Raw genomic sequence first — 18549 nt, 5'->3', positions numbered from 1 at the left:
TGGCTTTGCATCATCAGCATAGCTCAAATTCACTGTCTAAACTGACTTTAAAGAAAAACACACCTAGGTATATTTAAAGACACAGTAATCTACCTTCAAGTTAAATGGATAATAAATAAAAGCTGCCAGGGAGTCAGGATAATGAAGGCAGAGCTGTTGCTGGGTTTCAGTTGCCCCTCCCCCACTGGGGAGGCTAGCAGTAGGGAAAGATAATGTGCTTATCTCAACAGGTATACAAGAATTGGCTTTTTTTTTTTTAAATATATTTTATTGATTTTTTACAGAGAGGAAGAGAGAGGGATAGAGAGTTAGAAACATCGATGAGAGAGAAACATCGATCAGCTGCCTCTTGCACACCCCCTAATGGGGATGGGCCCACAACCAAGGTACATGCCCTTGACCGGAATCGAACCCGGGACCCTTGAGTCCGCAGGCCGACGCTCTATCCACTGAGCCAAACCGGTTTCGGCAAGAATTGGCTTTTTTTTTTAATTTTCCTATTTTTTAACTAAATTTATTGGGGTGACATCCTATCTAATAAAGAGGGAATATGCTAATTGACCCTCACATCGTCGCAAAGATGGTGGCGCCGACAGCCAATAGGGGGAGATAAGTTAATTGTCTGCCCCACCCTCAAAGATGGCAGTGCCCACAGCCAATAAGGAGGGAATATGCTAATTGACTGCCCGTCCTCAAAGATGGCGGCACCCACAGCCACAAGATGGCGGCGCCCAGGACCCTCAGCCCCCCAGGGCTGGCCCGAGGCACAGGCAAGCCTCGGATGGCGGCTGCCCAGCCACCCAGGGCCAGCCCAAGGCTCAGGTAACCAGGGCCGACCAAGGCTTGTGCTGCCGGCAGTGGCAGCAGCAGAGGTGTGATGGGGCGTCACCTTCTCCTGATCGCCGGGTTGCCTCCAGCCCCTGAAGGCTCCTGGACTGTGAGAGGGGGCAGGCCGGGCTGAGGGACCCCCACTCCAGTGCATGAATTTTCATGCACCGGGCCTCTAGCTGTTTGTTTAATAAGAGGACATAGGTTTCAAGTATAAATGTCTATGACACATGATCTGTATACTGCACTGCATGCCCACCACCCAAAGTCAAATCATCTTCTGTCACCATATGTTACCCCCTTTACCTTTTTCTAACCCTCATCCCCCTTCCCTCTGAACCAGCATACTGTTGTCTGTGCCTATGAGTTTTTGTTTGTTTTTCTTATTTGTTCATTTGTTTCTTTCAGTTTTATATCCCGTATGTGAGTGAAATCATATCGTTCTTAACATTTTCTGTCTGACTTATTTCACTCAGCATGATGTTCTCAAGATCTTCCATCTTGTTTTCTGGTGCCATTTTTATGGTGACATGGAAAAGGCTAGAAAATGCTGGTGAGTGGGGTAACCGCTAAGGCTGCAGAATCACCATGTCTGGGCTCAAAGCCAGGTCCGACTTGGAACAGTGAGACTTTGGGCAAGTTCCTCATCCTCTCAAAGCCTCAGCCCCTTCATGTGTAAAACTGGGGTGATGATATCCACCTCACAAGACAGCTATAAGGAGTGGGTAAATGATCGCACCTAAAGCACTTACTAGAATATGCAGGGCATAGGAAGTGCCTGTAAAATGTTTGTTACTACATCATCATCAATACCACCAAAACCATGTTTCAGAGGGAAGGACAAAAGAACAGAAAGTTGATGCTTACTACCACTAGATTGTTTCAATAAATGTCAATAATACTCATCAGAGATTTCCAACCCTGACATCTGTACACCCCATTCCACTGATAGCTTTTACTAGCTCCTAAAGGAAGCAAATATTCTAAGTTATTTACAGCTTAATTTCTTCAACGTTAAAAAGCATTTGCCCTTGGTGTTAGTCCTCTCATTAATTATGTCTTGGTTATTTACTATTCTTATATATTTGGTGTCTGTTCTTTTAAGCCCTAGAAGGATATTTACAATTTCCTGCTAAAAATCCCCTAGAATGATGGTTAAGTTTCCTAAGTTAGAACCTGTGAATCATCCTAGATGGTATCCACCTGTACATTTTTTTTAATCCACCCTGTCATCCCCATTCCTTCAGTCTTTGAGTCAGTGCAAGCACTTGTGACCTCAGGTTACGTAACTGTCTCCTTACTGACTGCCCTGCCCATCACTCAACTTAATCCACCCTTCCCGTTTTCAAACAGGCACAGATAAGATTGTATCCTTGAGGGGATGAGTGGGGTTGGAAGGTGTTGGGCCTCATTATTTTGCTGCTGGAAAACTGGCCACCAAGCTACAGATTAAGAGAGTCTTTATTAAAGATAAATTTTTAAAAAATAAAATGAGACTTTAAGAAGATATCACAATGGATGGACCTTATTCAGATCTTATTCAAATAAATAAACCATTGAAAAAATTTTCTGAGACAAAGAAATTTGAGTATTTTCATGACATAAAGAATTATTTTTTTAAGCTTGATAATAATATTGTGGTCAAGTTTTTTTAAAGTCTTTATAAAGATATGTATCAAAATAAATATGAATGAATTGCTATGTCTGGATTTTCTTCAAAATAATCCAGTTGTGGGAGAGGGGGAGTAAAAAGATGAAACATAATTGGCTATCAATTGACAACGTTGGACGCTGAGTACATGGGGTTCTGTTATGCTATTGTCTCCAATATTGGGAACATTTGTAACTTCCCACAATAAAATGTTGTAAGAGGGGGGAAAATACTCATTTTCAGTTGCCTAAAGAATCAAGACTCCCCCCCCCCTTTTTTTTAAATTACACATTCACAAGCAAGTATGACTGGGCTGCCTCTTCTCTTGACTCAGATCCTGACCCCACCGAGTGCCAATCATAGTAATCCTGCCACAATGTTCAAAACATCCAGCCAGGCCCTTCTCTTCTCTGTGTGACTGTATATACTGCTTCTTCCGCCAAGAAAGTCTCTCTAGAGCAGTGGCCACACTTTTGAGGTCAGTTCAAAGGGCCACCTCTCTGAGACGCTCCCCATTCCCCGAAGCCTTCCCTTGCACTTCCCTCAGCCCTTCGTACATGCCTGTATCCTCAGTCATCTTGGTTAGTTTCTGTTGTTGTTGCTTCCCTTTTATTCTACTTCTACTTCCCTCAAGAGATTATGGCTTTCTTAATGGCAGAACCTGTGTTTTATTTACTTCAATAAATACTCCCTAAAATAGGCATGGAAAGTAATTATTTAATAACTGCTTTGGAAAACAGGAAGGAAAGTCAACAGAACAACCATCAGTCATGGCAAACATTATTAACAAAGTAAGATGTCTGGTAAGTCACAGTTTACAGACACTAACATAATATTTACCCACTGTATGTTTATCACATTCTTTAAAAAATGAGTTGTGATTATTTTCAAAAAATATGTTACACATCTAGAAAAAAAATCAATATTACTTAAAGAAGAAACTATGCCTAAAGAGATGTGGGCAACTTATTTTTCTGTTTCTGAAAGATTATACGCGAAAATATGATATTTATGCTACCTTTCCATCTCATCTGGTGTAGTTGTAGGAATATGTATTTTGTTCTGTTAAAAAGACTACCATACTTCTTATTTCATAATGATAAAAATATCAAAATACTGCATAATGTGAAAGAATACTTCTGAATCACACGTGAGAGGTACAGCTACAGATGTGAAGTTATCAGAAAAGAACTGTAAACATTTACTTTGTCAGAAAGAGCTGAAATATTTCACATTTCTACACTATGAAAAATAAGTTAATGCAAAAATAAGGTAATGCTGACACAACAAGCTGGTAATACTACTTCTTTGATTCTTTAAGGAAAGTCTTTAGTTATTGCATTATACATTATACAAAGGGAAAGGAAACACCTACTAGTATAAAACTTCATTTGCTTCATGTCTTTCATATCTCACAGTTTCACACATTAACCTGTAAAAGAAATAAAGACATGAGCTCAACATCTGTCATGAAAAATATCACACCAATAGTTTAAAAGCACAAATGAGCCATGTAGCCTAGAAAGGTAAGATTACTTATAGCTTGTCACAGTCACTTACTAGCCTCAAGAAGAGTATTTTTGGTGCCGAGCTTAACAAAATAAAATAAAATAAAATCTGGTAAAGAGATGCTAGGAGAAAAAAACCATTTTGTTAGATGTCAACTCTGTCACATTTATTTTATAGGGAACAAACTTGTATGTGTTTTTTATACTTTGTAAATGACATTTAGACAGATTCGTGTTCTCCAAAGTAAACCGAAAATGAGAAGGAACCTTAGAAAGGAAAACCTAGTAATTTTAAAAGTGATGGCATCATTCACAGCTCAACATTAATGTTACTTTAACAGTATGGCATTTCAGACAAAAGTAGGCTTTTATTAACTCAGTATTTTTATGACTAATGACTAAATGGAGGCTTTACAACTTCTGAAGAACTGTTGTTTCAGCTGATTCATCCCTGAGGAAAAAAATTATGTAAATTATGGAAAACATGAATAAATGTTTAAATGCTCAAAAGTACCTCAAGAGCAGCATCTTCAAAAAGCATCCTATTATATTAAGCCCAAGTAAAATTTCCCAAGAACAGAGAAATGCAAAGGAGAACAGAGTGATGATGTCATGTCATCTTGTGGACGATCTAGTACATAGAAAAGCTGTCTACATAAGTGACTATTTCAACACCTCCTCTGGTCAGTGAGGCTACTAGTCTCCAGTCCATGAAACACTGGGCTCCACCCCCACCCATCTTCCTTTCCTCTGTTTGCTAAATCCAATAAACACTACATGCTCTTGATTTTTCCCTTGAAAACAACTCTCCTGGGCACTGTTTTTCCTTGTTCTTTCTGCTACCATCACCCTATTTTAGAGATCCCCTCAATCCCGTACTCCAAACATTCAAGCTGAATGGCACAACTCCAAGAGGTAGCATCCAGTCTTGAACACACACCATTGAACATGCAGTTTTCTTTCATGGACAGAACCACATGAACTCCTCATAGGAAAGGATGACAGTCACCAGTGATGGGTCTCAAAATAGCTGGTCTTGAATCAAGTAGCAGGCTCTGTCTCGTTTCCTGTGGGAATGAAAGAAGGGCCCTTGCCCCAACCTCTTCACTGGATCTCATCCCTTCTCCTCCGTAAGACCCTGCCCTCCTGAAAGCTCACCTCCTTCTCCTCCATCACCATCTATTTCTCCCTTTCTCCTGAATCACCTCCTTTAACATAGAAACACATCTTAGCATCATCTACTGTGTATGGGAGGGGGACACCTGCCTTGACCCCACATCCTACTCCAGCTATTATCCACATTTTGCTTTCCCCATGACAGAAATTCTCCTTTTGGAGTTGCCTATACACTATCTCCCTTTTCTCATCCTTTTCCCACTCCCCCACCATTTGGTTCCTGAAACTCCAAAGAAAAGGCTCTAAAACGTTATCAGTACCCTCTGTGCTATCTAAATCCTTTCTGTCCTTATCTTAATTCCACTTCTCGGCAGCACCGATGACTCCTTTTTTCTTACAGCAGTATCTTCTCAGTATCTTCTCTAGGCTTCCTGTCCTCAGTCTCCAGGTTTTTCTTATAATTCATTAGTCACTTTTTCTGTCTCCTTTGGATGTGCCCCCCACTCCACCCCTCTACCCGACTTCTAAAGGTTACCTATCACCTCCAGGGCCCTTCAGCCCTCCTCTCCTCTGCACCATGTAATCTCATCCAGGCTGTGATTCCAAATTTAATCTATAAACTGATGACTTTCACAGCAATGCCCCAGACCGAATCTCTCACCAAGATAGGAACTCGGCTGTGTCATGACCATTTCATGTTCAAAATGTCAAAATAGATGTTGAACTTCTTCCCTTAAAATCTGCTTTCTCACAATCCATACCCAATTGTTTAGTCCCAAAACCTGAAGCCCTCATCCTTGACTCGTCTGTTTTCTTCACATCCCATCTTTCTGACAGCATGTGTTTCCAAAATATACCCTCCCACACTGACCAAGTTCACCATCTCCTCTGTGAAAACCTAGCATGAGCCACAATTATCCCACTATTATCTGTTCCCAGGACTACAAATGAAGATTTTTTTTTGCTTCTACTTTTGCAACCTATTGTCCCATTTTCCACATAACTTCCAGACAGATCTTTGCAGATGTTAAGTCAGATCTGCTCAGACCTCTGCTCTTAATTTCCACCACTTTTAGGACAAAATACAAACTCCTAAATCTTGAATACAAGGGCCTATACTTACTGTACTATAATCACTTAGTCGATCTTACTTTGCCACCACACCTGTCTTCTCGTACCTGAAACCTGTTGCCATGACAGAGCATCTGAGACCCATCTACACTGCAGAGACCTTTGCCCATCTGCCCGGCTCAAATGTTACCACCTCCTTTTGGTTACACAGCACCCATTCTTACCAGGCCCAGCACATCTGAACAAAACAACATTGATCCATCCCCTAAATCTTGTCTGCCCCACTAGGAATGTACCAGTAAGCTCTACAAAAGCAGCAGTTTGGCCTACTACATGCTGTACCTCCATGGCCTACATCAGTGTCTAACATACAGGAGGCACACAAGGAATAACGGTTGACTGGATAAATAAATTTAACTGGTTCCATAAAAGAAAAACCATGATAAAATCTTCTACTAAATGAAAGAAGTACCAAAAGTTGTTTTATCTTTAAATATTGTTAGGGAATGTTTTATCAAAAGCATGTTGATCTTTACTAAATTCCTAAAGAATATACTAACCCTAATTTAGTTGTTTTGTGATCATCTAAAAGTTCCCATATAGTATGAATTACACTCCTCCATAACGCTGAAGACTATCTGCATATAGTTCAGCAGGCTCTTGTTTCAGACACTTACTCTGCTTTTTAGAAATTTTGGTCTCCACTCCTAACTATTATATCTTCTTCCCCTTTGGCCAACATGTTGCTTCTAATCCACATGGGTTAAGAGGGTAAATATTTAAAAAATAATCTTGTGTTGAAAAATATATAATTTTTAAGTGACGATCTGAAAACCTTCACATTGCATGGTGTGTGATCGTATAGAAACACAGTCAATCAACTGCTCCGAATCGATTGCTGACATGTGAATGGGCCACAATAGTCCACAAAGCTGAGGCTTTCCAATAAAAGCCTTTGTCGTGTCCCCCCGCCCCCCAGCTGAAGTCTAACATTGTTCTTCTGCCTGTTACTGAATAAACAGACTGAAAATCTTGATTAAGAGCTGCTTTCCCCCCCCCTAAAATTGGAAAACTGTATTATGTAGAAGTCTTAACTGTTCTCTATTTAATCCTAGGGGTAAAACTTTTATTTAAAAAACTCAAAGGAACTTATCTAAATACGATGTATTTTTCCCAGAAATGGTTATTATTATAAAGCAGTTTATCCAAATTACTGAGTTTATGTGAACCTCATTTTTTAATGTTTCATTTGGGTATTCTGCTCTTGCTCTAAAAACGGACTTAAGATAGTTTCCGCTGATGTTTTCCACAAATGAGGGAAACAAATGACTTTTTAACATAAGCAAAATAAGATAAACATCTTAAAGGCTCCTCCTCCCTGTAAATTCATGCCAACAAACAAAACTGTATAGTCTCCAAAACAGACTTTCTAAGCCTAAGGTATAAACAGACTAATCTATACCCTTGAGTTCATCAGTTATTTCTAATCAAAATTTACCTTTGAAATAGCAGGAAATTGATTCTAAAGCTGGTTTTTGTTCTAAAGCTGGTTAATAAGTAGATGGAACTTCACTGTGTTATTACGTCTACTTTTGTAATTTTGAACATTCCTGTAAATATTAAAATTTTTCCTTTTCTATTGCATAGAATTCCTAGTATCTAAATAATTCAATAACTACATGTACTGTACATATAGTATAATCATTACATCTAATTATCCATGTGTGCTTTTATACTCACGAGAACAAATATTTATATTTCCATATTAATTCATTCATCTGCATCTGAAGATCAACTGCCTTTGATTAAATTGACAGTTGGTGCTAATTTTATTTCTTAGAATAGTTGGTATCAAAAAATATGTAATGAAAGTCACACACTTTAAAAATTATTCTTGCTTTAATTTGAGCCATCTTCTAAATTCCCGGTGGTTTTGCCCTTTCTAATAAAACTTGACTGAATTTTTAAACACTTAACCTGCAATCTACTTTAATTTAAACGATTTTCATTAAAATTTTAATTTTAGAAGTAGTCAATCCTCTTGACACATTTTTCAATTAACAACTAAATATGAAATTTACATGCTCACAAATTAATTAGTGTTTAAAGATTAAAGGGGAACTATACAGAAAAAGTACTCCTTTCATAATTAAAAACTGCTGGTTCCACAACCAGCTAAAGGAAACAAAACCTTCCCACTATGTCCTAGATGTGTGTGATCCATCTTCCCAAGGTCCTTTATTTTCTGTTCTGATTATGGAGAAAGAAAAAGAACTCACTGAATTATATAAGATGTTTTAATCTTTTAATATGAAGGCAGGTAACCATCGGTAAGGTAATAGCTGTGCAATAGAAGTGATAAAATATTTATGAGTGGGCCATATAAAAATAACTATGGTATAAGCTATGTTTCCCAGAAAGGGGTATGCCAATTTAATGCAACAAATATAGTACAAAGACCTAAAACATACTAAAATAACAAACCTAACCATTCTTTGAATACTTAAAAACATTCTTGTTTCTTGAGTGCTAAGATGTAGGTTTTTACTTGCCAGGATGGCAAATAATGCTCCTTTTGGTATATTCACCAAGTAGTGTTTATTACTTCAGGTGAGAGGGGGCAGGGAGAAGGGTAGAAGGGAGAGAGGGTATCACTATGGCACAAATGTAAAAAAATTATTATATGCATAAAACTGAATTCAATTTCTAAAATGTATAAAGCTAAGTACAGGGGCTCAAAGAGGCAGGGTTTTCATAAGTAAGTTATCTTTAATCCTACTTCTTAACTATAATAAACGGTCACATAAAATTCTAGCATCCTATTGTAATTAATATTAAAATGACTTACCTAAGTTGGTGTTCCCTCAGGTTTGATAAGGCTTCCATACCATGTAAATAGGAATACACTATTTCCAGATCCTGTTTGAAAAAAAAAGGATAGAAATCATTAGACTTGCCAGGAAAAAAGGCTTCCTAACTAACTCACTATATTTATAGACCAAGTTAAAGACAGGTTTGTTTTTTTAAAAAAAAATACAAGTTTTCTTAGACATTAAAAATAAGCATTATTGCCCTAGCCAGTCTGGCTCAGTGGATGGAGCATCGGTCTGCGGACCTAAAGGTCCTGGGTTCAATTCTGGTTAAGGGCACATGCCCAGGTTGCGGGCTCGATCCCTAGTGGTGGGGGGGGGGGGGGGCATGGAGGTGGCAGCAGAATGTGGAGAATAATGGTGTCTTGCCACCTGTAAATAACTGACATAAGGTCAAGAAGACTCTATTATAAAACTAAGACTGTGAAGGAAAGAGACTGCATCATACCATTACTGCATGGCCAAGTTTGAAAAGTAGTTTTTCCATCTGCATGTCTACAGCTGCATAAATTAAAACAGTCACATCATAATCATGATGTTTGGGGAGTAGGAGTGGATAGGTTTAAACATGGCCACGCAAGCAATACGCAACTAGGGAAATCCCTGCCACTGTTTCATGTGAGGATTTTAGATGTTTAACTAGACATAAACTTGCTACATGGATTTAACAGTTATCTCCGGAGTGTACACTTAAGAGAAACTTGTTTTAAAAGGCCTATGCCACAGAGAGCTTATAAACCAGAGGAGCAGTCACTATTCTACAGGAATCGGTTGCACGGAAGGCAATATTATCTAACTCGAATGAGATGGCTTTACAGGCAGATTCTATCTAAACTTGAGATCTCTTAACTGTAACTAACAGAAGGGATGCTGAGAGATTGGTATCCAGATGGCAGAGAACAAGCACATGAATGTCATGTTTCACTGTGCAGCAGGAACGTGGCCGCCACAGACTTGGGTGAAGCAGGAAGAGCAGAGATGCTATGGGAAAGGCATCAGGAAACCTCTGCTCTGACTCCGGGGAATGAAAGAAATCTGACTGGAGGTGAATAATGAAATGCAAACTACAGGAAGGAGGACTCTGTGGCTAAGCTTTTCGTCCGCACTCAAGAGCCCAGTAGCCAAGTACTAGGTTTACCAAGGATTAGGGATTACGAGTAAGGTAAATAGCAATGGAAGGCAAAAAGGAAGACCAGGTTGCCTCTCCTTTCCCAGGGCCAAGGTGAATTGGGCAACTTCTTGAAACAGGCGAATACAGCCTTTTGAATCTTCTGATTAGTTTTTCTACCCTCTCCCAGGGTGCCCAGCAGCCTCCCATCGCCATAAACCTCGTTCTGGGGCCTCGTGCCCTGGTCTAAAAATTGAAAGAAGACCATCTGAACACCAATGTGGATGTGGGTGGTCAGTGGGGGCCCTTGAATCTCCCATAGAGGAACTATCCACCAGTGTTTGCATTTCCATAGTCCAAATGAAGAGAGAAAAAGAGGGCTAGGTAGGCAGTCAGGGACAGGGACCACATGGAGGCAGGGGAAGAGAAGTCAGACATCGGAGGCAATCAAAAGACCTAGAACTAACTGGGCAGGAACCGGGCGGGGCGGGGTGGGGGAGGGGGAAGACTTGACCCTTGACCCGGCTAGGTGGGAACAGTGATGTTACGTTGGACCTAAAGTGGCAGTCCTCAATCAGGTCCTCCCATAGGCGGGAACTTGAACTTTGATATAATTGGATATGAATATTCCCTAGACCAGTGGTCGGCAAACTCATTAGTCAACAGAGCCAAATACCAACAGTACAACGATTGAAATTTCTTTTGAGAGCCAAATTTTTTAAACTTAAACTTCTTCTAACGCCACTTCTTCAAAATAGACTCCCCCAGGCCGTGGTATTTTGTGGAAGAGCCACACTCAAGGGGCCAAAGAACCGCATGTGGCTCGCGAGCCGCAGTTTGCCGACCACGGCCCTAGACAAAGAGCTTAAGCGGTAACCCATTTGGGGCTGTATATGCCCCCCCCTAAGCTTTGTTTTTCCCCCCAATAAATTTTGTTTTCTTCCCACCGTTTTTGTCCATGAATCCATTCTTCGGTTTTATAAGACAACGATCTCGGACCTGACCCCATTTTGGGTTTCACAAACAAATCTCTAAGGAGTATGAGATGGAAGGCAGCGCAACCAAGATCAGCAGTGCATGGGGGGAGATTGGAGGGCATGAGAGCCCTGCAAGGCGGGGAACTACCCCCACCCCCCCTTTCACACAGATGTCTCAACCCTCGTGGCCCCCAATGGTTGGCCTGTACTGAAGTAATCCACACGCTGGTACAGAACTGCCTCCACCCAGCTAGGAAACAAGCAAAGCGTGAGGCGCCGAGGAAGTCCTGCTCTCCAGAGCCGCCGGAAATGGGTAACCTGCCATGAAAACCAGATAAAACAGAAGAAGAGTTCTCGCTCTTACGCCGAACAAAGAAACGCATGGCCTTCAGGAAGTTATATTCTTGGATCCTGACTTTTCCCTCTGCACCGACCACAGGCATTCGCAGAGTGAAGTTATGTTTCCCCGGTCTTGGCTGTAGAGAGAGAAAAGCCCACTGGAGAGCGACATCACCTCCCGAGTTCCAACTTCCACCTGTCAGGAAACTATGCTGTGCAAACTGAGAACTCTCCAACCTCCCACCGCACCTCCCAAGACAAATGGAGCTCACGTGGCCATTACAATTTTAAATAACCCTTAAAAAATGTGAGCTATGTTCCCCCGAATAATTCTCTAGCCTTCAGTACAAACAGGAACACGTTGCTCTCCTCAGGAAGTGGTGTTTTTTTAGAACAATAAGCCTTTCCTTCTAGCCTAGGAAGGACATCCTTTTTTTTTTCAAAAACAGATGCTACTTGAAAGCAGATTAAAGTTATCAAAAACAATGGAGCCCAGTAGACAAAGATATTGGCAGGCCAAATGCAGTTTTCCATGAAAAAAAAAAAAAAAGACCTGTTTTTGGTCCCAAATGTAAACCATGTATGAAAATCCAAAAGCATCCGTCCCCTCCGTTAGTTAGGAGCGTGATCGCTCACAGCCTAACTAACCCTCCTGCCCAGGTCTGTGCACTCCGCACGCATATACAAGTCGGAGGGAATGTTCTCTGCATCATGAGCTCTTCCTCCCACGCCTAATGTCTCCTCGGAGACTCATTCAGAAGGTAACAGGCCTCATACCAAACTTATAATTCACTTACAACGAGCTTTTAATTTCACTTGTTCACCAGCATCGGGGATTCGCCAACCACAGCACAGTGTATTCTGATGGCTGGAGAGCAGAGAGGAGCTAAGTGTTCCCACAACTGGAACCAGCACACACACACACCCCCACCCTCTCTCTGCGGCCTCGGCAAACAGTGCACTGTACTTGGAGAAAAAAATATACCTAGTTTTTCTGTTTTAGAAATGAAGCTCTGTGCGTAAACTATAATCAGAAGTAAAGTGGACAAAAGGTACAGTGTTCCAGTTACAAGATACATTAAAAAAAAAAGATTCATTCGTTTAAAAAGATTGTATTTCAATCGTCAAAGAGAGTAAGGCCAAGACTGTGGTACAATTAGCAGGCAGAAGGAGATCTAGTGGTAAGTGCCTTTGGGCTTAAACATGAGGAGGAGAAAGATTTTTCTGAAGTACAGCAGTCTCGGGACCAGGAACGGTACCGATGCCAACTGATGCTCTCTTGCAAAGACAAATACACTCATTTATCCCCCTTGACCAAGTATCACCAGCCAGCAACGAAGAGAGCTATGTCTTGAACATTATGTAAAAGGGGGTGAAAAGCTAGAATAGCCAAGACTCAAACTCCTGTCTGCAGCCAATCGGGGGAGGAGGCAGGAGTCTGCAAGCGACGTTGTATCCGCGGAGGTTAAGTTTTATTTGGGAGATCCACGTTTTTCTACACTAAAACATATAAAACAACTATCCTAAGAAGGATAATGGGAAGACTATGAGCTTTGGTGTCGAATGGGGCACAGCTTACACCCTCATCCCCATCCCTGCGGAGAGGTGTGACCTGGTTGTGTTACGGAGACTATACTTGCCAATCACGGTGCGTAATATACTCAGCTAGGCTGCGTGGCTAAAATGATATACAGTTTCATAACAAGACATGGCATATACAGACCCTCGAAAAATGGTAGTTGATCTTATTACTATCTATGAGATATTAATACAAGCACAGAGTAATACCAAGAATATAGACTTAAAACATTCCTGAAATGTATAATCTTTAAATTAATCCATCCTTTTCAGATGTAACTATCTCTATCCAAAGAAGTTAAATGAATTATTTATATAAAACATACAATGGGCCCCTAGATTATCTGCGTTAGCAATCCTGTCAGGTTTGGTGGGCAGTGGGTGCCTACTGCCTCCAGAGCACATTATCTGTCGGCATCGTTTCAAGAATATCACATCCAACTGAGGTCAGGCAGTTAGGCAGGCAGGAGCAGAGCAAGGACGCCGAGCCAGGTGCAGAAGGTCACCAGCGCGGAAAGGCCCCAAAGACTTGCAATGGGAACTGGGAAAACAAGGACTTCGCCCCCGGGGTGACCTTTCCTCCCCTACCCTACGGCTGGTCATGTGGTTTCGATCCTCTGACCTTTCTTCTCACTCGGACCCGCCCCGACCTTCCCTTCCCCCTGGCACGTTGCTCGTCATGTGGTGGACAATCTTGGGGGACGGAAAAGAGGGCCCTCAGGACAATGAGGTTCTGACCTGCATCAAAAACATGGAGGCCTCGGTTCTGTTTCAGCTCCAGGACCAGAAAAGCAGCGAAACCAGACAAGAGACACCAGGGCCGACCTCAGGACCAAGTTGACTAATGACCCTGGCAGTGACCCATCAGTGGAGATCATGACCATGAAAGGACACACCTGGAACGCTGATCAATATCCTATTAACACCCTCCCTTAAAACCCCCACCCATAAAGGCCTTTAGGATCCCAGGAGCACAGCCCTACCCAAGCCTTTCCCCTCCCCCTCTTCCTAACCGCCACCCCCCCCTCGAGGGTCATTACCATTGCCATTACCTTCCTCTCTCCTAAGCTCCAAGGGCCCTTCCTTTGCCTCAGTGACTTGTTTCCTCAGCCCATTTCTTCTACTGCTCACTTCTTCTACCTCTGGGACTTTCTAAATAAGCTTTCTCTTATTGTTTGAGTCTTGGCTCTGAATTCGTTCCTAGCCAGAACTCTCGAATCGAGGTTGCTGAGCCCAGGTCCAGTCTGACCCTACGGTGTGACACCTGGTGCCATTTGCCACCGCCAGCAAAACACCTGCTTCCGAAGCTCCACAGGGAATGCACAGCATGCAAAGAAAGAGAAGGGCAACATTCCCAGGGGTGGTGGTATGCACAAACTTAAAGTAAAAACTCCTGAGAATCACAGGGAAGGAAGGAGAGAGGGAGGGAGGGAGGGAGAGAAAAGGAGGAAATATGTTTTCAATCTTGGTGTTCAGAGCTGTGAGAAGAAACTCACACCTGTACAGGGTAAGACAATTCTGTAAATGGCCACAAGGTGGCAGACCAGGCCAACAGTCCTTTCCTGGGACTAGCAAACTCAAGTCATTGGGTCTCATAGATACATTTTTCCATTATAAATACTTAAGATATCTGGGTCTTTAAATCGTATTCCTTAAGATCGTCTCAGGGAATACAATGAGTCTTCTCTCCTCCTACCCCTAATGAAGGGGGGCAGGAGAGAGCAGACAAGTCCATCAGCTCCCCCATTAAAATTGTTTAATTTCTACCATCCTTGTTTTAAACCAGCCTCCACACCCCACATGTCTTTGTAAAGCTCCAGAGCATTTAAAAGCAAAATGTCAAATCACTACACTGCTGGGGTGTTGTGTGCCATCCCAGTCCCTCATGCCCAGGGGGCTCTTCGCATACATCAGGAAACGTAAGAAAAGAACCCTGGAGGAGTATATGATTTTCAGTAAAACTCTCAAATGTATGATTTCAATCCTAAATCCTATGAAGACTGTTCCGGAGTTTACTAATTTACACCGAAAAAAAAACAAGCCCCAGAGTTGTGATATTCAAAGTCACATGTCAAATCCAGGAAAGCCTGGTGATCCCATTAGTTGTCATCTATGACGCAGCCTGGACACGGTCTTCAGCCTCAGATTCTTACCCACTGCATCTCAGCAAGGCCCATGGATTGGGAATTCCAGAACTGAAAGGTACAGATTCCAGCTATTCTGTTTGCCTGAAATTTCCTCAAATTTTCCACTAGAAAAGGCATTCGTTATCTTTTTTTAAAAAGGGAGTTTTGCCCTGGCCGGTCTTTCCCAGTGGTTAGAGCGAAAGACCAAGCACCCCTGGGTCACAGGTTCGATTCCCCATCAAGGGCATGTACCTGTGTTGCAGGTTCAATCCCTGGCCCGGATCAGGGCCCTGTGCATGAGGCAACCAATCAATGCGTCTCTCTCACATTCGATTTTTTCTCTCTCTCTCTTTCCCTTCCTTCCTCCCTTCCACTGTCTCTAAAAAAACAATCACAACAATGGATTTTTTTTTAATCCTTGGGTGAGGATAAAAAAAAGGGGGGGTGGGGGGATTTGGGACAGTAGTCCCTAAACTTGAGACAAAAGCAATTATAAAGTAATTACCTCTTAAATTAACCATGAAAATTACAAAGTAATTTTGTCCTTTCTAGGTCAAAAGACATCTGCCTTAAACAGCATACTCTGGGCCCATGCCTCCTCCACGTCAAGTTGGTGTTGGGACACCCTGAGAGCAGTCACGTTTCGGGGGACATGGGTTGAAGAAGGTAGAAAGGACTTCATAAATTCTCAAAGACAGATGAAGTGCCTCCTGTAATCCTCATTCGCAAAGAGTTTAGCTCTTACTGAAGAAAACGCACGAGTTAAATGAAGACGGCACAGGGCAGTTCTTAGGATTCCTGAGTGAGCCATGCTGTTTAGCAACTTCGGATGCACCTTACCCCGTATGCCTGGTCATGTCCTGAGGAAAACAATTATCTAAGCAGGTACTTTTTCATTGGTGAAGATAACGGTTTCTCAGAAAAATCAACACGCCAGTTGTAACTAAACACTCACCCTGTGCACAAATAAGAAAAATATCAAGTGTGTAAATCAGCCCCTAATTCCTGTTTTGGAGAGTCAGCATAAGCATGTCCCCTTCAGAACAATGCATGATCCCCAGGCCCCCACCAGCCTCCTTAGAACCCGCACCTCCGAGGAAGCAAGAACCAACTTATCAAAATGTCTTCATTTTAAAATAACGAACTTATCGTCATCGCTCCGATTGGAAACTGTCGCCGAATCTTAATTTCACGTGCAAGGATTAACTCACGAGGAAATGGTGTGCAGGAAATTTAACGCCAGCCTTGTTTTTCCTCTCTATCGAGATGTTAGCAGGCAGTGCGTGGCTACGTTTTAACTTAACCTTTAAACATCTGACTAAGAACACACATACACTGCTCTCATCAAATGATTCTTGAACTATCTTTCATTCCAATTTAAAAAAAAAAAAAAATCAACCCAGTCATATTCCCTCCCCTTTGGCTTGGTATTCAACACATTCCCCACAGCCAGCCTGGCTGCGGCTGAGCCCTGTGCAAGTCTCGCCGAGTCCGGGTGGGCAGACGGGGCTGCCACACTGGCCACTGCACTCAGTCTCCACAACAAGGGGCCCTGGAGTCTACACAAGTCACCCTCAGGATGCCTCACGTTTCAAACGCCGGCCTAATTCCGGGGCTCAGTTAACAGTTTTTATTTCTGAACCATTCACTGCACAAATGTCAGTCCTCCTCCAGGGGTGGAGTGTAGACAGTCCTAACGTAACAAAGGCAACTCGGAGCAGGTCACTGAGGACACGGCTCTTGACTGCCTCAGTAAAAAGGAAGTGATTCTGAATAGAAGCAGGTTTTAAATATAGAACACTTCATTGCTGCCATTTTTCTAGGACAAAAGACCAAAATAATATGACATCTGTTTTTCCCATCCTGAATGTTTTACCAGGGAGTCAACCGCCAATGGTGCTGCTTATTCTCAAACGTTTCTATTTCTCTGGAGGAAGGACCAAATGAAAATATTCTACACGTGTAATTAAAGCCTTCCAACGCTGTTAGTCGGAGAGGAACTAAATGCTGAAGAAATTTTAGGTGCTGCTCAAAATTTCTCTCTTTCCAATCTGTCCATAAGAGGGGGCGTTGAACCATCCAAACAGATACATACTTGGGGGAGGGGGGGCAGTTATAGAGCAAGAAGCGCATCCTTAGACTGTAGAGAAGGATTAGGGGCTACGTATACTATTACAATCAAGTGCTCCATTAGAAAGAATAGCAGGGCAGTTTCTGAAGCATCCCACCTTCCCATCACGTTTTGAACTCTCCTTTGAAGCTGAAATCGAACATCTTTACTTACTTACTTACTTACTGTACCTGTTTTGCCTCCCCTGACTATACAGGATGCACCAGGCATGCATGACAGCTTAAATCAGTGCACGTGTACATGAGATCTATGTGCCGGGGCCCATTACACTCAGAAATAACTACACCTTTGCCCTTCATAACAACAATCCTCTGACATCACTACCACCCCCCACCCCAGAGCCCTCAGCATCACTGATTACCAAGATTCTCCAGAAATCACGAGGATGCAGAGAGCCCTGTGAGATGACCACCCTGGGAAGTCGGCTGCTGTAGAGAGGCCACCACAACCACAGAGGGAGATGAGAAGAACCGTGGGAAGGGGCATCCCACCACCACGATTGCTAAAATACGCGTCCATCCCTTAAAAATGCTTGCTGCTTCAGAGCCAGGGTTACAAAGGGCAGCTGGGTCTGCATCTCAGCGACCACATCCTAGAACTGGAGGAGCCGCACAGGAAGAAGGAAAGGAGCCCGTGGGTGGGATCCCCTTTCCGTGGGAAAGGACAAACTCCAAAGATGACTAGTGAGGGGTTTCCACACGCCGGTCCGTGGGAGACTTTCCACCGGAGTATGGCAAAATGGGAAGCCAAGCCAGTGTGGTAAGAGTTCCTGGTCAGCTACATGTGTGCAACGTAAAGGGCTCTCCTTTACCGGGGGATTAAAACCAGCTGGGGTTTTGTTTGGTTGCTGTTGTTTTTTGCTTGTATGTCATGCTTTGAAATCACATTGTTACTAGATGATAGTCAGGTCACTGTTTTATCTCGAGTCATTAATAGAAAAAAAAAATCTTTTTAAACTGCCCAAATTACGATCATATCTTGGTTTTTGAATGGCGGCAGGGAGGTCAGTAGTCTTACTCGATGAAATCCAAAACATCGGGACACCCACTAAGGCAATCTTATTAATGCAGGAGTGGGAGGGGGGAGGGGGCGGGCGAGGAGGGGGAGAAGGTGATTGCAAGTTTCCAAAATTATTCAGCTCTTCCTTACAGTTCTAGTCTCAAAACTTCCCAGAGAAAAGCATTCCAGGTATTTCGACCCTTCCCAAAAGGGATTTTTCAATACATTTTCATTAAAGAAATCTCTT

General features: G+C 42.4%; 1 protein-coding gene across 2 annotated transcripts in view; it reads right to left on the bottom strand.

Annotated features, from left to right (window-relative positions):
* RAPGEF2 (Rap guanine nucleotide exchange factor 2) overlaps positions 1-18549 on the bottom strand; it is a 237033-nt gene that overhangs the window by 155838 nt on the left and 62646 nt on the right. For both annotated transcript variants that reach the window (XM_028152315.2, XM_028152317.2), the window contains exons 2-3: positions 9023-9093; positions 3855-3911 (exon numbers count right to left, since the gene is read on the bottom strand). In XM_028152315.2, the coding sequence (XP_028008116.2) occupies positions 3855-3911; positions 9023-9093 (128 nt within the window). The remainder of the gene's footprint in view (positions 1-3854; positions 3912-9022; positions 9094-18549) is intronic.

The sequence above is a fragment of the Eptesicus fuscus genome, chromosome 6 (assembly GCF_027574615.1).
Source record: "Eptesicus fuscus isolate TK198812 chromosome 6, DD_ASM_mEF_20220401, whole genome shotgun sequence".
Taxonomy (NCBI): Eukaryota; Metazoa; Chordata; class Mammalia; order Chiroptera; family Vespertilionidae; genus Eptesicus; species Eptesicus fuscus.
This window is presented reverse-complemented; position numbering and strand designations above follow the sequence as displayed.